This window comes from Lepisosteus platostomus, chromosome 24 (assembly GCF_059453375.1).
Source record: "Lepisosteus platostomus isolate fLepPlt1 chromosome 24, fLepPlt1.hap1, whole genome shotgun sequence".
Taxonomy (NCBI): Eukaryota; Metazoa; Chordata; class Actinopteri; order Semionotiformes; family Lepisosteidae; genus Lepisosteus; species Lepisosteus platostomus.
Genome location: NC_142634.1, coordinates 13,955,347 through 13,975,068, shown reverse-complemented (window position 1 = coordinate 13,975,068; position 19,722 = coordinate 13,955,347). Strand labels below are relative to the sequence as shown.

The 19,722-nt window shown below is 41.1% G+C and overlaps 1 protein-coding gene across 12 annotated transcripts in view; it reads left to right on the top strand.

Moving 5' to 3' along the window:
• The window catches only part of mtmr3 (myotubularin related protein 3), a 34,850-nt gene that overhangs the window by 3,382 nt on the left and 11,746 nt on the right, over positions 1 to 19,722 (top strand). For 7 of the 12 annotated variants that reach the window (XR_015929785.1, XM_088618169.1, XM_088618165.1 and 4 more), the window contains exons 2-19: positions 3,763 to 3,839; positions 4,210 to 4,280; positions 5,082 to 5,171; positions 5,622 to 5,738; positions 6,849 to 6,869; positions 9,211 to 9,293; positions 9,856 to 10,022; positions 10,476 to 10,572; positions 11,110 to 11,223; positions 11,682 to 11,884; positions 12,068 to 12,199; positions 12,752 to 12,863; positions 13,141 to 13,336; positions 13,700 to 13,885; positions 14,509 to 14,679; positions 15,722 to 15,867; positions 17,220 to 18,642; positions 19,098 to 19,208. Coding sequence is in view for 11 of the 12 variants with exons in the window: in XM_088618169.1 (XP_088474295.1) it covers positions 4,278 to 4,280; positions 5,082 to 5,171; positions 5,622 to 5,738; positions 6,849 to 6,869; positions 9,211 to 9,293; positions 9,856 to 10,022; positions 10,476 to 10,572; positions 11,110 to 11,223; positions 11,682 to 11,884; positions 12,068 to 12,199; positions 12,752 to 12,863; positions 13,141 to 13,336; positions 13,700 to 13,885; positions 14,509 to 14,679; positions 15,722 to 15,867; positions 17,220 to 18,642; positions 19,098 to 19,208 (3,372 nt within the window). In the remaining variant the exon portion in view is untranslated. Of the gene's footprint in view, positions 1 to 1,167; positions 1,191 to 2,662; positions 3,210 to 3,762; positions 3,840 to 4,209; positions 4,281 to 5,081; positions 5,172 to 5,621; positions 5,739 to 6,848; positions 6,870 to 9,210; positions 9,294 to 9,855; positions 10,023 to 10,475; positions 10,573 to 11,109; positions 11,224 to 11,681; positions 11,885 to 12,067; positions 12,200 to 12,751; positions 12,864 to 13,140; positions 13,337 to 13,699; positions 13,886 to 14,508; positions 14,680 to 15,721; positions 15,868 to 17,219; positions 18,657 to 19,097; positions 19,209 to 19,722 lie in introns of those variants that run through there. The other 5 variants (XM_088618172.1, XM_088618164.1, XM_088618163.1 and 2 more) reach the window with 4 other exon arrangements.

Sequence of the window (19,722 nt, the reverse complement as noted above, 5' to 3'; positions counted from 1 at the left end):
AAGCTCTTGCACATTGCAGTGAGTTTGCTAGGACATGTCGGCTCAATGCTGAGCGTATGAAAGTGTTGACAGTCTGATAAAAGTTTAAGCAAAGCTGTCGTAATTGCAATATAGGAGGACACTTTAAGGATTAACTCTGTATTACGAGTAGAACATAGTTGAGCATGTAATAAAATGCATTCAGAATTAGCTTTCAATACAGAAAGTCATCTGGCTGCTGAACAGTGAAAGGGTACCTTTCTTATGTGTTTAGATGGGTTAAGTGATTTGTCTGGTGGATTAATGTGTGTAAGCAGAATAGTCAGCTGTTGCTCATTGAAAGCGGTTTTAGGTCTCTTGTATTGGTAAGTGAGAGTCATATGATGCGAGTGTTTTTTTTTTTTTTTAGTCTTTTGTCAAACCTAACACAGCGGAATGAGCTGATGAGGGAAAAGTATCTACAGACCTTTCCCTATCCCAACTGAAAACTTTACATGGTAAAATGCTCATTGCTGAGGTAATTCAGGATTTTGTGTTATTGCAAAGATCTGAGTGGACAGCGTAAAGTAAAAATAAAAGCGTAAACTTGACTTTTTTTAGCTGACTTCCATAAAAAACTTGCCTAAATTACACTTTTAGTTCATTTGCGTTCTTTCTGTATCAGAGAGCATGTGCAGCTAGCAAACAGGTTTGAATGTCTTGCTTAACCTGAAAATATCAGGTCTTGCGAACACATCAGCGTTTTTTTGCCACCATAATTCAGAGCAGCAGTTCTGTTATATTCTTTGCTTTCACCCAGGTTCCACGGAGGAAAGCAAGATCCTAGATCTGAATTCAGACGTAAGCCTTATCTTACATTGCATATACTTTCTTCAAAATTCCCCCTGCTGCTCATCTTATTCTGCGCTACAGGCCACTGTTAAGAAGTGTTTCTGATGTGTCTTTATGGTGGTTGTGACATTACTGAAAAACATGATGTTTCTGTGTGAATAGTGACACTTCCCACATGTACAGTTGTGGTGCGTGGAAAAAACATTATGTTTGTAGGTGTTGTCTGAGTTAAAGCAACATTCAGGAAAAAACATTAAAATAACTAATTTAGTATTGTCAAACAAATAAGTTTAAAAAATGTTATCTCCATATTACCTTAGACATCCTGAGCCCCTTTCTACAGCTGCTTAATGGATTGTAACAGCATTTATTACAGCCTGGTAAGTTTTAAATTATTTAGAAGTTATTCCTTGGGCTGGGCCCCATTATTTTTCAGGTGTGGAAAATGATAACGTTCCTGGTTTAATGATAGATTCGTATGTTTCATTAATAAGACAAATGGATTGTAGGCAGTGGCTAACTTTAAATTTGTTGAAAACATTATTACATTTCTTTTTCACACTGATTCATAGATCTGTTCTTTCCCGAGTATAGGACACTCCTTTGTGTGAGTGGCGCCTGCAGTTTTTCTTATCACCCATTCATATACTTGATGTATTCAATAAATACATATTATTGATTTTAGTCCTGGTGGTTTTGTTGTAGTGGTTAAGGAGAGACGGTGATCTTATGGGGGGTTTTACAGACCTTGGAAGTTCTTCATAGTACTGTATGAAAAGTGATCCATTGTCTCCAAGCCAAACAATGCCATGTCTTGACTGCATATTCAAATGCTGACTGTCAGTAACAGTTGTATGGTCTTTCAGATATTCACATACTGAACCCTCGCCCCTTTACTGCAAAGCTTTAGGGACTCATCTGTGTCCTGATCAGGCAGTTATTATAGCAAGGTTGTGCTACAGAGTTTGATTTCATTCATATGATATTCATTCAAGGTCTTAAGCATAAATGAATGCTTTCCTGTGTATACTAATTTAAAATATGTTAGTTTATTTATTATTGTCTTTAGAAGGAATCTGAATTTGAACTTTCAACTTATTTTTCGGATGTGCATAAATTGATGAGTGAATATGGTACATTGCATGCATTTCTCATGGTGCTTAATGGGGCATTTATGCAAAATGAAGCCCTGTCTGTTCACCTAGCATTGCTTTGTGGCTTTTTGAATATATGCTTCAGATCCAATATTGCATAAATACAAAGTGAGTAATGTTGACTGCCGAAACAGAAGTATAACTTTTAAAACTATTTTCAAGTTTTTGCATTCTGCATTGTCTCTACACAAGAAATCTCATACTGTCCAGTACATTGGATGGTGTTATACACTTCGCGACATAAAACGCAATTATTCTAACGTATTAAGATTAGCAGGTTGCTTGATGCAATGGTTGCTTGGTCCATTTTGAAACAAGTGATCTGCACTTTATGCTTAAGCAACACTGTTTTGCTGTCATTCATCAAGACGTTGCTTGTAAGATTTGAGGCAAACATGAGTGCATATTGCCAGACGGCTGTGTAGTGATTGTAAATAGTAGGGAGAAGGAGGGTTTTCTGGTTATCATGCAGGTAGTCATGAGACTCTTATGGGTGTGTCCTTCTGAGGTCTGGAGCACTGATAAACTAGACTGAGACAGCAGGTCATTAGGTTTCTCCTGATGAGCACTTCTGCCTTTAGAAGATATCTTTAATCAGTAACTAGCAGTGGGTTGGATCACTGTGTTGACACTTGAATGTACAGTATTCTTGTTTTGAAATGCTGTAGAGGTTCAGTGAGTAGACCATTTTTACTTGGACTTGTCTGAGTTTTTCTGCAGCTTGCTTAATGTTTTGTAGGAGCGATGCTGTAGCGTACCTCCAGTGTTAGTCATTTCTTGGGGTAAGGTCTTTACAAAGGCAAGTGAGATTCATTTATAATACTCCAGGCCTTATGCAATGCAAGAATGCAAGAGTGTAACGCAGGTTATTGCATTTAAGAAACTTCAGCGACTGTGGCATTTACATTAATAGAATATAAACTTTAAAATGAGCATTTGACGTCCGCTAGTCTGTGGTATGATGTGTTTCTCTGGACTGTCTAGTAGTGTTCCATTTTTGTTTGTGTTGTGGTGGAAGGATTGATCAACATAGTCCTATAGATAGCAATCGTGAAATTCAGCGGAACGACAGTTGTGCACAGGAGATGGGGGAAGTCGTTTGCATCAGACTCAACTGATGGCACAGGCAGCTCCATCCTCTCTTCTTAATCATGTGATGGTGTGGTCTGAGTCGTGGGAAATGCTAAAAGACTCTACGAACTGGCTTCTGGTCAAACATCACAGCTGATGCCGAGATCATCTTGGGTATCTAACTGTCCTGGTTATTTTTAGTTTTGTACAAGTTGTTGGGTGAAATGTTTCCTTCACGTTTACCTTTTCTGAAAGTCATTCGGTCTTGAACTCCTGAATGCATTAACGGGATAGGATGCCTTTTATGTTTAGTTTTCAATAAATTAAAATCGTAATCAAGACTTGAAGAGCTGTTTGCCTGTTTTATCATGCTTTTGTGTGACAAATACATTAGGGCAACTTTGTTCCCAACAATGTCTAAATACTTAACATGATTTCCATCTATTTTAAAATGAAGGTTTTTTAAGAAACAGCTTTTACTTGTCTAGTTATTTAAAAAAATGACTTTCTTTTTCAAACAATGTCTGCTTTTCCCTTCTTGATCTGTTTATTTCAGCTACAGTATGTGCATATTAAAAGCTGGGTTGCCACTACATCTTCAGCTGGAACATGCAGTGCTGTTGGCACTGAATTACAGTACATTACATTTTAATACAAATGACTGAAAGAATCATGTCTTTGCCTGTGACTTGAATCTTGTTTTTAATGTCTTTGTTTTTTAATACAGAATTCGATGTCATCGCTCCCAGTAAGGCTTTTAAAAGAGAATCTTCAGAAGACTAGCTCCCATATTGTTTTTCCTTGGTGAGTAAGGAATGTTAATGTGTACACAGTCCTAATTCCAAAGTTTTGTATATTTAAATGTCTGTGGTGTATAGAATAGTTTAGTGAGCAGTTTTACATTTCTTTTAAATTTGTAGGGGCTTATGAATATTTTGTATTTGTCCGAAAATTTTCTTTAAACGTTTGAACAAATCTTATCAGAAAACCAGTTAAGCTGAAAGCCTGTACTTGTCTGTTTTTGTGTTGGAAGTTACAGCATCTTTTAGAGCTGACTGTGTGGACTAGGATGTGATAATTAAAGCTCCAGTTATAACGAGGTATAACCTATATTTCATTATCAGAACCATCTGTCTCCATAAATAGGATGAAGCTAACAACTATTTCTCCTTAGGCTGAGATTTGGATTAATTTGAGAAGGCAGTTGTTCCTAGAAGTTTCCAACCCTCTGCTGTTCAGGCGATGGTGAGACCATCTTCTTTTTCTCTGCTTTTGAGAGAATTGGTGGTTCGTGATCTTTGTAGTGTTGGAATACCTTTTTTTGTGAACATATTGGAAGTCCTCTTGCTTTGTGTTCTGAAAAATTAAATTCTGTAATAGCAAAACATGAAATGGAACTATATTTTTGTAGCCCGTATACAGTCTATTAACTATTTGAAATGATATATTTATGTATATTTGGAGTATGTCTATGTCTCTCAGATGAAAAGTGGTTAATGCATCCCACAGATTTGCAACAGTTCCATTGCACAGTGGGCAATACTAGGGAAATGCCATTCAAAGCAACAATTCCAGACTGCAATATGGAATGTGATATAAAACTTTTCAGTTTGAGCTTTATTTTATTTTTTTCAGAGGAAAGGGGGAGAGCTGCATTTTGTGGTTATGTATTCTTGAAAGCACAGATTTGATTTCAAATTCCCCTCCAAATTTGGTTCATTTTGTAGAATTAATATACCCCTCACTGGCCCTCCACAGATAATGTACTCTGAGGCATGGTGATTCAGAATGTCGGTGTTTGTCACTGTGAACTTGTTGATCCAGCAGCACGCAGAATCTGCTGTATTGTCATAATGTTCTGTAGCTGTTGCCAGCTCTTAATCTCTCTTTGTAATGATTTTGAGGGTCATCTGTGAACTACGCAAGCCTGGCATTTTTTGACTCATCTTTGCTGTTTGGATTAAATTGGTCTTTTTGTGTTTAATGTCACAATTTTAATTCCAAACTGCTGGCTTTTTTTAATTTTGTTTTCCTGCTTTATGTCAGGATGAAGAGGGACAGCAGAGCTTGGAGTGTATCCAGGCCAACCAGATCTTCCCCAGAAAACATCCAGTTCTGGAAGAGGATAATCTGCAGGTGAGCTCTTTCTGTTGTTTGGGTTTTCCTGGTCTTTTGGATTTGTCTCGGGGGAGACTAATTTTTCTCTCTGGTTTCTTGTCAAGTTCTAAAGAACGCTACTTGGGTCCATATGTCATATAGCCCAATTCCAATACCACTTTTACAGATGATGATCTTCCGAAAGGCAGAATAAGCTTCCATGTAGTATGGTTTCTACAGCTTAGTATAAATGCATCTGGCCATAAGAATAGTTTTTGTTGTGACCTTTTACAATTTCCAAGTGCCTTTGGAAGAGAAGGCAAGGCAGTTGCAATGTCTAGAAAAACCAGAATGGGAATCTAATTATTTTTATCAAGCTCATGTAAGCACGGTTATTCAAATTGAACAGTTCAAAGACCAATTTGCTAACAGATAGGCACGCACCTAATACCTACAGAGTATATCTGTTGATTTTTCTGTTTGTCATAGGTCCCTTTTCCTGAACTCCATGGAGAATTCACGGAATATGTTGGGCGAGCTGAAGATGCCATCATTGCAATGTCCAGCTACAGGCTTCACATCAAGTTTAAGGAGTCTGTTGTCAATGTAAGTCTGCTTTCCACCCCGTGTGTAGTGTATTATTCAGTAGCTTCTTCTATAGAAACATGAGTGATAAACATATACAGACACTATTGCACTGGTTTAAGAAGCACTTGCCTTTAGGTTGAGTTCTCTGGCTTTCACTCCTACACTTGGTTGCCATAGCTGCAGAGTTTTCTCAGCTGCCCAGCTCTCACCATGAGTAACTCAAGCCAGTTTTCATTCTAAATGCATGCTGGGCCTTCTATGCTATGATGTCCGGTTCGCCTATGAATTTTCTTCACTTGCTTTCTGTTAGAGAGCAGCACCACAGCAAGAGCTGCTTTGCATAGGATATTAGATTTGTTTGTGAGTATCCTATGTCTGAACAGTTATATTTATATAAAAACATAACAGTATTTGTTTCCACCTGCGACTGAGAGCAATCTTTGCGACCATTTTATACAGCCATACCTATGAAGTGAGATCTCTCTACATCAGTTGTACTCAAGTTTGAATTTGAGTGCAACGGTTATGATTCAGAGCATTTAATTGTGAAAGTGCATTGTAAAACAATTCTGAATGCTTTATCATGATGCACCTGTTGCATATTTTATTGAGAATAAGTTGGTCCCTGGATGCCCTTTGTCCTGTATAATTCTTTGGTTGCTGAGAGTAAGGTCTACAGATGGAAAAGCACAGGGCAGTTAAGGCTACATGCCAGAGGGAAAGCTGATTGATCAACACAATCTATTGGAAATGGAAACAAGACATTCCATTCAGTGCGTATTTGCATCAGATCTGCTTTTAGGTCGCTTGTCAGTGCTATTGGATTGGGAACCTCAATCAGGCGATGGAGAAATATTGCAGTATTCTTTGCACAGTCTGACATGTACTCTGTTTTGCTGGGTATCTAAAACTAAATCCAGCTCTGAGACTTCTGTTACTTCTGTTAGACAGGGAGATTCCTTTGATTCATCCATTAAAAATATGGGAATAAAGATTGAGGGTACGTGTGAAGAAACAGAGGACAATGTAATTAAGTGGACAAAGTTAGAGGATAAATAAGACTCTGCAGGATGAGGAGTCCATAATGTGTAGCATGTTCAAACTTCTTGTTTTTGTTTTAAATATTAGTGTTGTTCGTGTGAGGTGTCAGTAAGTACCTTAACAGCATGGCCTGTTATAGAAGCACACAGTGTGGTAACTCTGAATTGCACAAGAATGAAGTGAGAGTTTGTGCCATGTTACATCATGCCACATCTGAATAAGACAACTTGGAAAGCTAATGGCCTATGCATTTGCCTATTGCAAGCCAACAGAGTCCAAAACAAGCACAAGCAAGTTTGTCATACTAGTATGTCATGTTAAGTGGAACTAAACCTGATTGGATCAATGTGAAATGTTTACACCTGAACACTTTGTGCCTAAGCATAATAGCTTTTGTTTGGCTATTTGCATTATCTGTAAAGACAAAGCTACACAAACTTTCCATGCCATCACCTTGCATCAGTCTTTCCACTAAAAAAAAGCCTCTTCCAAATACTACTGCCTTGCCTTATGCATCAGCCAGAGCAGAACCAGGCATAAATGGAAACAGAACCTTTTGCTTTTTCGACCTGTATTAATTAAAGATCTCAACAGATCCATCTTCTACAGTTGTCTTTTGAGCATTTGGATGCGCAAATATGTAAAAGCATAACCTTCTCATCAAATTAACAAGATGTTATCAATCTATGGGAAGGTATGGGGGGTGGACAAAATAATGAAAGTGCCATGAAGAGATTCATTTTTTAAGTAACTACATATCCAAAAGGATTCTACACATTTTGTATTAATTTCCGTACTAATTATCAATATGATCCTGCCATAAAAAGTCTTAAAATCAGTACTTTAAAATATGAGTTTCTTAAGCAACATGAGAGATCTAACAGATTTTGAAGGGGGTAAAATAGTTGGACCGTGAATTGCAGGGTCGTCGGTTATTGAAATGGCAAAATTAAATGTGCCAAGGGGAACAATGTACAATCGTGATGGCATCAGTGATGGCTCACTGACGGGATAGACAAACACTTAACAGGTTAGTTGGTAAAAAACAAAACGAAGGCCACAGAAATGACCACAAAACTGAATCTACAACTCTGTGACCCAGTCTCAACAAGTGACGAACGGTTGGAGCTTCACAAAGCTGATATTTATGTAACCAAGGCCAGAGCTGATTGGTTCATGTTTCATACTCATTACAAACTGGTGTAATGAGCATGAAACCTGATCCTCTGAGCAGTGGAAGAAAGTAATATGGGTCTTTTACTGCTCTTCCTACACCTGGACAGGTTTACGTTTGGAGAAGGGCAGTGGGGATTGAACACTTCCTTTGGCTGTTGCCGACTGGTAAACATGGTGGTAGCACATGCTGACACAGTGGATGGGATTTACTTTCCTATCCAGTAATAGGGGAGCCATGTTAATTGCTGTAACTTCAATGTTCTCTTTCTCTTGTGAATATTCTATTTACTACAAGTTGGCTTTTCAAGAGCCAATAGATCTGCCTCATCTTCCTCGATCCTAGTGCTTCTAATCTGTTGTGCGGACTTCAAACGAAGGGGTGATTTTCATGTGCCTGCTAGTTCCGTTTTATGTTTTCCCCTCTGATCTCATCTGTATGTTGTGTAATTCAAAAGCAGTTTATAAAGTTTGCAGCTTTATAAAAGTTAACTGCCGTCTTCCTGCTTTTATCGTCTTTACCGATAGCCTAGGATTAACCTAGTCTTGCTAATGGTAGTCAGTACAAACCAAAGAGACTGAAACCACTTCCAGGTGACTGCAAAAACGTGCTAGTACACCAAGAATGTTCTTCATAAATGCATCTTTCTTGTAATTGCCTTTAATTGCTTGACTCCTTTAAAGGCCTGTCTGTGTTCTGCATAGTGCTTTACTAATCAACTTCAGCTAAAAGTCATCTCATATCCTCCTGGAAATAGTGTATATATATGTCTTTGCAGGTGACAAGGTATTTTTTGTTTAGTTTAAATTTAAACAGAAACCTCTGGAACAAATAAGACATGGAATTTATTAAGTTATTGTAATGCATGGATAGATATTAGACCTTGGAAAAAGGGTGTTTCTAAATCTAGCAATTGCAGAATTGGTTAAACTGTGAAGGTAAAAGTATGTTTAGAACCTATATTACTTGGTTGTTTTTTAATTGCGTGTAAATGAAGTTGGAATGTACACTATTGGACATTGAAGCATGCTATTTTGATGTAAGCCTTGGACGCTAAGGTGAGGGGAGCACAGGTCTATAAAAATCTCAGCATTTTTTGATTGTTGCATCATGATCTGTCAACTTGAAAGAATGTTCCTTGCCATTTGCATTGTGCTTGCAGTTTGGAATTATATTGGCTTGGTGTTACTAAAGGAGTTCCTATCACGATTCCTGAGGCGCGTGCCTGTCAGGTATTCCTCCTTTGCTGTAATTGTGTTTCTGTCCTTCTTGCAGGTCCCCTTGCAGCTGATAGAGAGTGTGGAGTGTCGGGATATGTTTCAGCTCCATGTGACATGCAAAGACTGTAAGGTTATCCGGTAAGTTGTCACAATGAGGTAATGAAACCAGGTGACCACTACTTACTATTTTACACACACACTTCTGTCTTGCTAGTGTAGCAGGGTCTCCTAGGTACCTTTGCAAGTCCCAAGCGTTGTGCGGGACTGGGTGCCACTTGGGGGATCCCCATTCTGGCCACTTCATGGTTGCGCTGCTTGAGAACCTTGAAACCTCGAGTTTCAACTGAGCAGCAGCTGTTTCTTATTTCCGAATACCGTGTTCCTCTGCGCGTGAAATGGTGATTGAATATCCCGAGGAGCAATTTTAATGTGATCGTCCGTCATGTCGAGTACAGCCTTTACATTTGAAAGAGATGAAGGATCCTGAAAGGAACATAGCTCTCGATTATGAAGTGAAATGGGGGTAAATTGGCCTTTTCGGATTGCTGTAATGACTCCTTAAACCCGCTTTCATTTAGTGTCCTAGCACTCGGTACAAAGCAGTTCTGTCCTGACCATTTAGGCAGGTGGATGCCAAATATAATGACAGCAGCCTGTACTTCTGCACTGATAAAGCAGTAATGCGTTTTTTCGCCCGCAGTTGTCAGTTCTCCACTTTCGAGCAGTGCCAGGAGTGGCTGAAGAGGCTGATCTTGGCCATCCGGCCCCCTTCCCGCCTGGAGGAGCTCTTCTCCTTCGCCTTCCATGCCTGGTGTGTGGACGTGTACGCTGGGGAGAAGGAGCAGCACGGCGAGCTTTGCAGACCAGGTAGCTCAACTTCTAGAGTTTTAGAGTAAGAAATTGCAGCTGTTTTCACATGATTTTAAGTATAGACATTTTCCGTTTTTTAATGGGGGGGGAACTGCTTTTCAGATTGTATCCATCTACTGCATTATGTGCATGAGCTATATTTACCAACAAACGCTGCCAAGAGCATTTTTTCCAGTTTTAAGTACGTGCTTTGGAATCCAGTTGCACCAGTGAAGACCCATTTTATTAACCTATGCCTGGCACCCAAACACACCCCAGTGGTCAGTAAACACTTCTTGTGCCTGTGATATCAGGACCGTAAATGTGTCGGAAAAGGGAATGTAAAGCAGCTGTCATGCATGTGAGCTGCTGTACTTCCTGTATTAACTGGCCTTGGCTGAACTTTTTTTTTTCCTCTGTCCTCGTTTTGTTATTCCTCTCACTGGTCTTTGACTGTCCCCCCCCCTCCAGGCGAACATGTGACCTCCAGATTCAAAAATGAAGCAGAGCGAATGGGTTTTGATCTGCAGAATGCCTGGAGAATAACCGATCTTAACAACAAATATAGGTAATGTTTACCATAACAGCTGCTTTGTTTATGGCCTGCACCTGTGCTTTCTCTTGAGGGGTAGTTCAACACTCAGGATTGATAAACCGTCGACTTTCTGGCTGTTAGATTTTTTTTTATATGTTGTATTGTGTATTTTGTTACTTTTGTAGTGCATAGTAATTTGCTTCCAGTTGCTAACAGACACAGCATGACACTTTAGATTTGATAGGATGTTTCAGGGACAGTGCATGATTTAGATGGAGTGGCCTGTAGTGTGTAGTTCTCACTTTACAGATGTTTGTCCTTTATATTTGCATAATACAAAAGATGGTTTGTACTGGACTCGTGATGTTTTGTCTGGTCCAGGTCTAGTAATCTTGGGACTTCCACGGAAAGAGCAGCATCCATTATAAACTGATAAGAGCATTTTTTTTCTGAACACAGCAGCTTCTTTCATTATTCAGATGGCACTGCCCTTTACAATGCCCTTGGTTCTAGCTGTTATGTAACTGCCTCTTTCTTTTCCTCTGTTCTGCCTATCTTTTGCGCTGGCAGGCTGTGTGCCAGCTACCCCCAGCAGTTGCTAGTGCCAGCCTGGATCACTGACAAGGAGCTGGAAAATGTGGCTGGATTCAGGTCATGGAAGAGGTTCCCAGTAGTTGTGTATAGGTCAGTGGTGGAAAGATAAATGATGAACCTTTGTGAGCTGCAATTTCATGTACTGTGGAAAAATTACCCCCACTCACTTTGGAGTGTTGCTGACCTGGTGCCTAGGCTTAAACACCAAGGTAAAAAAGGAATTACTGTTCTACAGATTTAATGTCTGCCCACTGAATGTGAGTTTGTCACTTTTGGGCTGGTCAAACGTGATAGCCAAATATTTGTTTTGAGATTTAGGTACTGCCAGTTTTTTTGGTCAGTTAGCACTGCCAAAAATTATTTAAATCGGCCCTCTAGTTTGTTAAACCAACTGAGGGTTTTCATTTTTCCATTTCCTCCTTGAAATGAGGCAGCAGTATTAAAAAGGGGAAGCCCTGTTATACAATACCTGTGTCCGATACTGAAGCGGTTTGTGTTGTTCAGGTAGGGGTGCAGGAATCCACTGAAAGCTGCCTTGCCATTTCCAGGCACCAGAGCACGGGGGCGGTGATTGCCAGGTGTGGGCAGCCAGAGGTGAGCTGGTGGGGGTGGCGCAACGCTGACGACGAGCACCTGGTCCAGTCCATCGCCAAGGCCTGCGCGGTCGACTGCAACTCCAGGAAGCATTTAGCCAATGGCTCCTGTTCCCGGGACTACAGCAACGGAGCAGACCTCTCAGATGGAGATTTTGGTGAGAATCTAGAATAATAAAACAACCAACCTTGTATTTTTTTTTTTACCATTTATCACCTGTCACAGATAAAATTACCTGAAAGAAGAAGAAAATATAAAAGAATGTTTTTTGAAGTGTTACAAACATTCTCTCTGCATAATGAAGAAATTGAGCCACTTTTAAACAATGTCCTGCTTTCAGACGCATCTATGACCAACAGTTCAGAGGTGGAGTCCCTGGCCATTCAACCCCAGAAGCTTCTGATCTTGGATGCCAGGTCGTATGCTGCTGCAGTGGCCAACAGAGCCAAAGGAGGTGGCTGCGAGTGCCCAGGTGGGGGTTTGAAACAGCCTCCCAGATTCTGGGGCTCACTCACTGCTGGAGTGTACAGCTTCATAAAGACCGAGAGATTCTATTTTTTGTTGTTGCTTTTTGTCAGTATTTACAATCACGTTGTTGTCCTTAATACAGTTCTAAGTCTTGAGTTACCTTGATTTAGTGAAGGTTTATTTTACTGCAGTCATATATATATATAGGATCTTGAATCTTCATTTAATTCCTCTTTTAATTCATCTAATTCTTCTTTTACCGTCCCAGATGAGAAATTTGACATAACACAATACATTTAACACAACATGAACCCATTAATACATAAGAAACCTAAGTATCTGATGAGAAAAAAATGTCAGAAGTGTAAATGTCAGTCAGCTGACATTTTGGAACCACCGAACGTGTTGGTGCACCTTCACTTTCCTGCCCGGTTTGTTGCTTGACAGCTGTTATTCTAATCAAGGATGGAAACTTGACAAAACTGTTAGGAACAATATTTGTCTGGGAATGGCTCTAACTTCTACTTAAAGTTCATTTATCAACTTTAACTTGTAGAGTATTACCCAAACTGTGAAGTGGTGTTCATGGGCATGGCAAACATTCATTCCATCCGCAAGAGTTTCCAGTCTCTGCGATTGCTCTGCACACAGATGCCTGATCCAGCAAAGTGAGTACAGACCCTTATCTTACATTATGTGGATGGGTGGAGCACAGCTTTAGACAATTATACTTGGGTTTAATTTGATCCAAATCTTTCCAAATGAGCCGACTGTTAATTTCCCTGTTTATGCTAGTGAGCCAATATATTTACCAGAATTAAAACGACCGGTTTTGCAAAAAGATGAAATCAGATTTCATCTAACTATCCTCAAATAAGGTATTTCCTTATTAGTATCCTAAACCAATAGGACGGTGTTGTCTAAAGGCATTTTCTCTCATCGCAGCTGGCTGTCTGCCCTGGAGGGCACAAAGTGGCTGCAGCACCTGTCAGTGCTGCTCAAGTCGGCCTTGCTTGTTGTGAATGCTCTGGACAGGGACCACCGGCCTGTCTTGGTGCACTGCTCTGATGGCTGGGACCGCACGCCACAGATTGTGGCTCTCTCCAAGCTGCTGCTGGACCCCTACTACAGGACCATAGAGGTAGGACATCAAGGCAGGATTGTCATGCAGTGGCAACATGCCAGGGACTGGATGATCAGAGAAGGCTTCATGTCAGGATCTGCTTTAGTTACAGACAAAGCACCAGCTCTACCTTCTGTGGAGAGGTAGGAGTCAGATCTTGTGAAAGGGATTTTGAATAGGTTATGAAGTGAAAGTTATAGTTAATAATGTTGGAAATTTCACATACAAGTCTCTTAAATGTAATAGTCATTTTTAAGCAGATAGGTATAATGATGAGATGTACAAGTGGATGCTAATTTCTTATGTATGGTCAGTGCTGCTCTTGTTAGCTTTGGACAAGCCTAACTTTTTTTGGGGGGGAACTTCCTTTTGTTTCTGTAGGGTTTCCAAGTTCTGGTGGAGACGGAGTGGCTGGATTTTGGCCACAAGTTTGCAGACCGCTGTGGCCATGGAGAAAACTCGGACGACTTGAACGAGCGCTGTCCCGTGTTCCTCCAGTGGTTAGACTGTGTGCATCAGCTGCAGAGGCAGTTTCCTTGCTCCTTTGAGTTCAATGAAGCTTTTCTGGTACGCTCCTTCTAACCAGAGGGGATATAATGTGTAGACAATTAAGACCAAGTTTAAAGCTTTTATTTTCCTCTTGCAGCCAGTAGAAATTCACAATGTCCCATTTGGTGTTTACTGAATGATTGTCTCCCCCTAGTGGTGGTACCCTTATAGTTTATATACATGAATTATTAAGGGGAAAACCTTGTTTAATTTGATTTAAACTGTAGTTGATTGGCAAATAAGACTTTTTTTTTTAATGGACTGGAACTTTTTCTAAATGATTAGAGATCTGGAAAGCAAAGAAAGTGTCCACAGATACCTACCATCCAGCCAGATCTTTAAACCTTTCCCTTCGAGGAGGAGGTTTCAAACTATTGAACGTAATGTGATGCTGTCTGCTTCCACAATAGCTCCTATCTACAGGCCATTATGCACCCCAGTTTTTAGATCTTGAATGTTGCATTGATTAAATAACATGTACTGTTTATATTTCTGTAAGTGGATTATATTTTTGTTTGTGCTTGGTTTTTTATTATCTGTGCTGCACTGGAACAACTTCCAGTCGGCTTTGTTGAGTGTTGAATTGAGCCAATTGAGATTGGTGTATGTCTCGGACTGACTGTGCCCTGCTTCGTGCGCAGGTGAAGCTGGTGCAGCACACCTACTCGTGCCTGTTTGGGACTTTTCTGTGTAACAGTGTCAAGGAAAGGGAGGACCGCCACATCCATGAGAGAACCTGCTCTGTGTGGTCCCTGCTACGCCCTGCCAACCGAGCTTTCCGCAACATGCTCTACTCGTCCCACTCTGAAACGGTGCGGCTGCTCTCTGGGTTTTCCCCGTATAAATGTTTTAATGTGGATTTGCATGTAAACGACATCGTGGCAGTCGATGCCAAACGGAAAGCTAGGCCTGTGCTTTGTCGCGATCTGTAAGACTATCTTCATGGTAATCGGGGCACTGGGACCGAACAGACGTTGTGATGTTTTGCTGAGCTTGAGAATCTGAATAAGGAGGTTTCATGTTGAATTTGGTAGATGTTTAAAGATGTGATCTAGAAAGGATTTTCTGAATATGATTTCTTATTGTTCTTGACTCAGTTGAAAATGTTGGGTCTGGTTGATCTCTTCAGAGCAAATGTGGGCACTTTTTCAGGAAGGATCCTTAATGTAACTATTTGCATGGCCATTTCTGATCAGGATCAAACCTTTCGGATTCTTTGATCTGTATCATTGTTGTCACATTTACGTTCACTCAGGTCAGATAAACAGATTCCTGTTTCTGTGACAATATGCACGGTTAGCGTTAGAGTGTATGTGAAGTGCTCGGGTAGATTGGACCTTGGTTACCTACTACCTCCAGTTGCTGAAACAAATACAGCCCAAAAGAGGAAGTACACACCAATTATCACGAGAAGCTGCTATAAAAAGCTTTAAGTAGTGCTCTATTTTTATAATGACTGCTTTATATTTATAGGTCTAAGGTCCTGAGAAACCATTTTGATTTGATATACTAGTTTTTTTTCATTTAAATTTTGTCCATACTGTTTCAAACGGGATCAAATGGGAGTATAAATATACTTAACAACTACCCTGCTGTAATTGCACCTGTTTATTGGCTTTTTTTGTGATTAAAAGTTCTTGGCGGGGTGTGAATTGCTTGTCGTTTTATAATGGCTTTAGTGAAAATTTAAAAGGCATATTTGTGTACACCAGCTATCTTTACAGGGGCATTTTCTAACACTCAAGGAATATTTTGGTTCTTTCTTGCATGTATTAAGTGACATCTAGTTTGATCATGATGTTTTACCGCTGAATAGCACTGGAGCCTAATATGTCTTGCTGCCGCCCCCCCCAGGTGCTACACCCAGTGTGTCATGTTCGCAACTTGATGCTATGGAGTGCAGTTTACCTCCCAAACTCTTCCCCCACCACACCCTCTGATGAGTCCTGTGCACCTTACCCTGCCCCTGGAAGCAATCCAGAGGATCAGCCACTGGGCAGGTGAGCCTCCAGCCCTGACTCCACCACTGTGAAGTAAGATGAACCCAGATTGTGGGAATGGGGGGGTTAAGTGCTGTGATTGAATGCATGCATATAAACTGTTACTGTGCTTTCAAGCCCTAAGTGTTTATTGGTTCAGTTCAGTGCATTCGCTCAGGGTCCAATTTATTGGTTTTGTTTTTGAGATTTCTACTTTGAAAAAATCTAATTGATAGAATTGTGTTTGTGCTGCTTAAAATGAGTATTCATCACACTGGAACTTGCATGCAGCAGAACATGTGCAGCATTTGACAAGTATTGTAAGATCAAAACATTTTTTGTTTATTCAGTATGCTGTCATTTCTGTAACTATTTCAAGTGGAAATGCCAATTACTAGAACCTAGTCAAGTCTTGAATTATATAATGGGGAGCTGTAAGATTTAGATTTTTTTTAATTGCATAATCTGTGCCATTGCACCCAGTTCTGCAAGGTATGAATGTTCGTCTTTATATACGGAAAATGGTATAAATGCAGCTTAAATGAAATCCAACCTTAACATTTTAAAAACAAGATCTTACATACCTTTTACTGTTGCTGTTATTTAATGTTCTGCTTCTACTTATGATTGCTGAAGGTGTGTGCCCTCCTAAATAAGGAATTAGTATTGAAAATGAATGCAATGCACATACCTATAAAACTAATCATTTTCCGGATCCCACAGGTGAATAAAGATCTCCTCAAAATTAAGTCTTTTTTGATTTACACTGGATTTAAAAGACTCTCACAGGCTACAAAGGGTGTAAATGTACACTTCTCCACCCAGTTCTTTTTGTAGTTGACATTGTTCTGATGTATATCATCAGAATCCTAATTCAAGAATATAAATTAATCTGTACCCAGTGTTTTGCCAAAAATGAAAAATATAACCATGTAATCCAGTAAGAGCCTCCAGTTCGTAGCATTGCGCTTTCTTTATTCTGAAGTGCTCTTTCTGAATATACAGTAGCACAATGCAGCATCTCTTTTCACTGCTTTAGAGAATGTGTGGTGAAACATTGCCTATGAAACAGAACTGGTGGTATGGGAAATGTATGTTCATGTCCCAGGTTAATGGAATTAACTACAGTTTGAAAAACAGTTAATATTGTGTTTACAGCTACTAGCAGAGTAACTCATACTATTAATTCCAGTATTTCGTGATACTTTAGAGATTTAAATTCTGTGTGTAATATGAATTGGTAACTACATACTGTAGAATGGATAGAATAAAAAATTAAATGCTTAAAATATCTCACTTCATAGCAACCTTATGAAGAATCCAGTTATTTTTTTATAATCAAGCTTATTTTCTGTGTACTTTTTCCATGCAAGACTTCCGAAGACTAGATCCTTCGACAATCTGCCAAGCGCCTGTGAAGCTGGAGGCTGCCCGGCCCCCAACCGGCGCTCAAGTGACCCCAGCTTAAATGATAAGTGGCAGGACCACAGGCGATCCCTGGAGATCAACATTGGGGTGGGGCCTGATGGTGCCACTGTCCAGGACCAAGAGGCCAGAATTAATAACCTACAAGAGCCGGGTCACCAAGGAGGCAGTCCTGATGGAGAGGCGGAGGAAGGGGAGGAGTCGGTGGGGGGGAGTGTGTTGGGGGCGGATCTTAAAGACCGTGAAGCCAAGTGGGTGCAGCAATTGGTGGATGAGAACAAAGAGGAAGCTGAGCTTTCAGTGGCTGTTGGGGTGGCTGAGGGGCAGATGGAGAACATCCTTCAGGAAGCAACAAAAGAAGAAACTGGAATAGAAGATGCCCAGAGAGAACTAAGTAGCAGTGCTCCAGGGGACTCTGCAACACTGCCTACAAATGTAGAACCCCTGCCAGCTGTCCCGGTCTCGGACGGCAAAGAGGGCATTGAATCACTAGAGGAAAAGGTGGAGTACACGACTGTCCATCTCTCCCAGGAACTACAGGAGCTTCCTGCCTCTGATGTTTACAAACTGCCCGATGTAAGTAGTGTTGTGTTTAGGACTATGGCCAATGGATACAATCAAACTTGCTTGGGTGACCAGGGTGTTAAAGAGAGTCGTGGCACCTCTCCCCAGCCGAGCTCACCTCTGTCCCTCCCCCTGGATCGGCCAGAGGACAGGACTTCACTAATGGAGAGCTCCACAGAGACTCTGACAGAGGAGGTGGCTCGGCAGGACGTTTCGGGGCCGCCGTCTGCCTGCTCGCTTTCTAAGCTGCCTAATGAAGTTGAGTGCCTAGTACCTTGTCCCAAAGGAGAGGCTGGGTGGGAGGCTGAAGCTGAGCGAGGCACCCCAAAGACTTCGAATGTCAGCAAGCGGCCTTCTCTCAGTGCCTTGCACCCTGTTCCTCCTGAGGTCAGCAGAGATGGAGCCATCTGCAATGGTGATGTCTCTGATGGGGATCCTTGCGGACCACAGCCGCCAAGGCACAATGGGGAAAGGGCTCCCTTAAGCCGGCAGGTGTCCGCGGCAAGCTGCGGCTCCTTAAACCTACACCCGCGTGGCAGCTGCAGCACGGGCTCCCAGCACAGGTGTCTGCACGCGCTCTTGGGCCGCCCGCCGCCCAGCCCGGAGCAGCCGGCCCGCAGTCACCTTGACGACGACGGGCTGACGCTCTACAATGACATCATACAGCAGCGACTGCGGCAGATCGAAGCTGGGCACCAGATGGAGGTGGAGACGCTGAAGAAACAAGTCCAGGAACTGTGGAGCCGGCTAGAGAGCCAACACCTCAATAACTCCCTCAGGATAAATGGGGAGATGGGGGATGAAGTGGTAAGATGCACTTGGTGGGTTTGGATTCTAGAGCGGGTCTCAAATAGGGGGGAGAAAATTTAGATTTGATGTTCTGCAGCTCTTAAAGTCCCTCAAGTGGATAAATACCAGTCCAAGTTATTTAATTTACCCAGCCTGTATTGTCGCACAGAGAAAATGGTTTTCAGAAACAAAAGCAGAATTGAGAACTTCAGTGCTCTTGGCAGATTTCCTTGCTTTCTATTAATTAAGCTGAAGTGGAAACAGTGATGGTGAGTCGGAAAGTTTAAGGTAAACATCCAAGCCTATTCAAGTGAGTGACTAAGTCAGAACTTTTCCCTGGATTTTTAGAAATTAATTTGCTTGGGGGAAAAGTGCAAAGAAATCAATGTGATCTAGTTGTAGCGCTATGCATGTTAAGTTCTTGATGTGTGATTTTCAGCTTGCAGTTCTTTTTGTGAAACTCTGTGTTCCAGACTTCAATCCCGGACTCGGAGTGTAACCTTGATCCGAACTGCCTGTCTCGCTGCAGCACTGAGCTGTTCTCGGAGGCCAGCTGGGAGCAAGTGGACAAACAGGACACAGAGGTGAGTTATCTTTGCCACAAAACCTTCAGAACGTGGATACGTAGTTGCAAACGTCTTGTTTCCCTTTTAGATTCGTTTGTCATTAACAGTTATGGTAACCATTTAATGGCTTATCCTAGTGAGTTGCTTAAAATATTCCAAACAGAATACGCTATCTAATCTAGAATGCTGTAGATGGCAATATTTGTAACTCCCAATGCAGACAGAAGTATTGGCCTCCCTTAAATTTTGATCACAGTCACTAGGAAGCATCTTTCAAAAGACGGCAATCTGTTTTAATGTACATCAAGACAAGTTCACGATGAGGTGCGTTAAATCTTTCTAACTTCCGCAATTGAAATCAAAAGCTCAAAGAAAGTTAAGATATTTGCGTCATCAGCCTCTAGGTAGCACCTTGGCGGCAAACAGCAGGAAGTCGCTGTGAAGTGCCTCTAATCTTTAATGGGATTGTACTGTAGACATTTCCTTAAATTCAGTATGAGTCAGAAATCTAAGGTCCGTCTTACACTGTTCT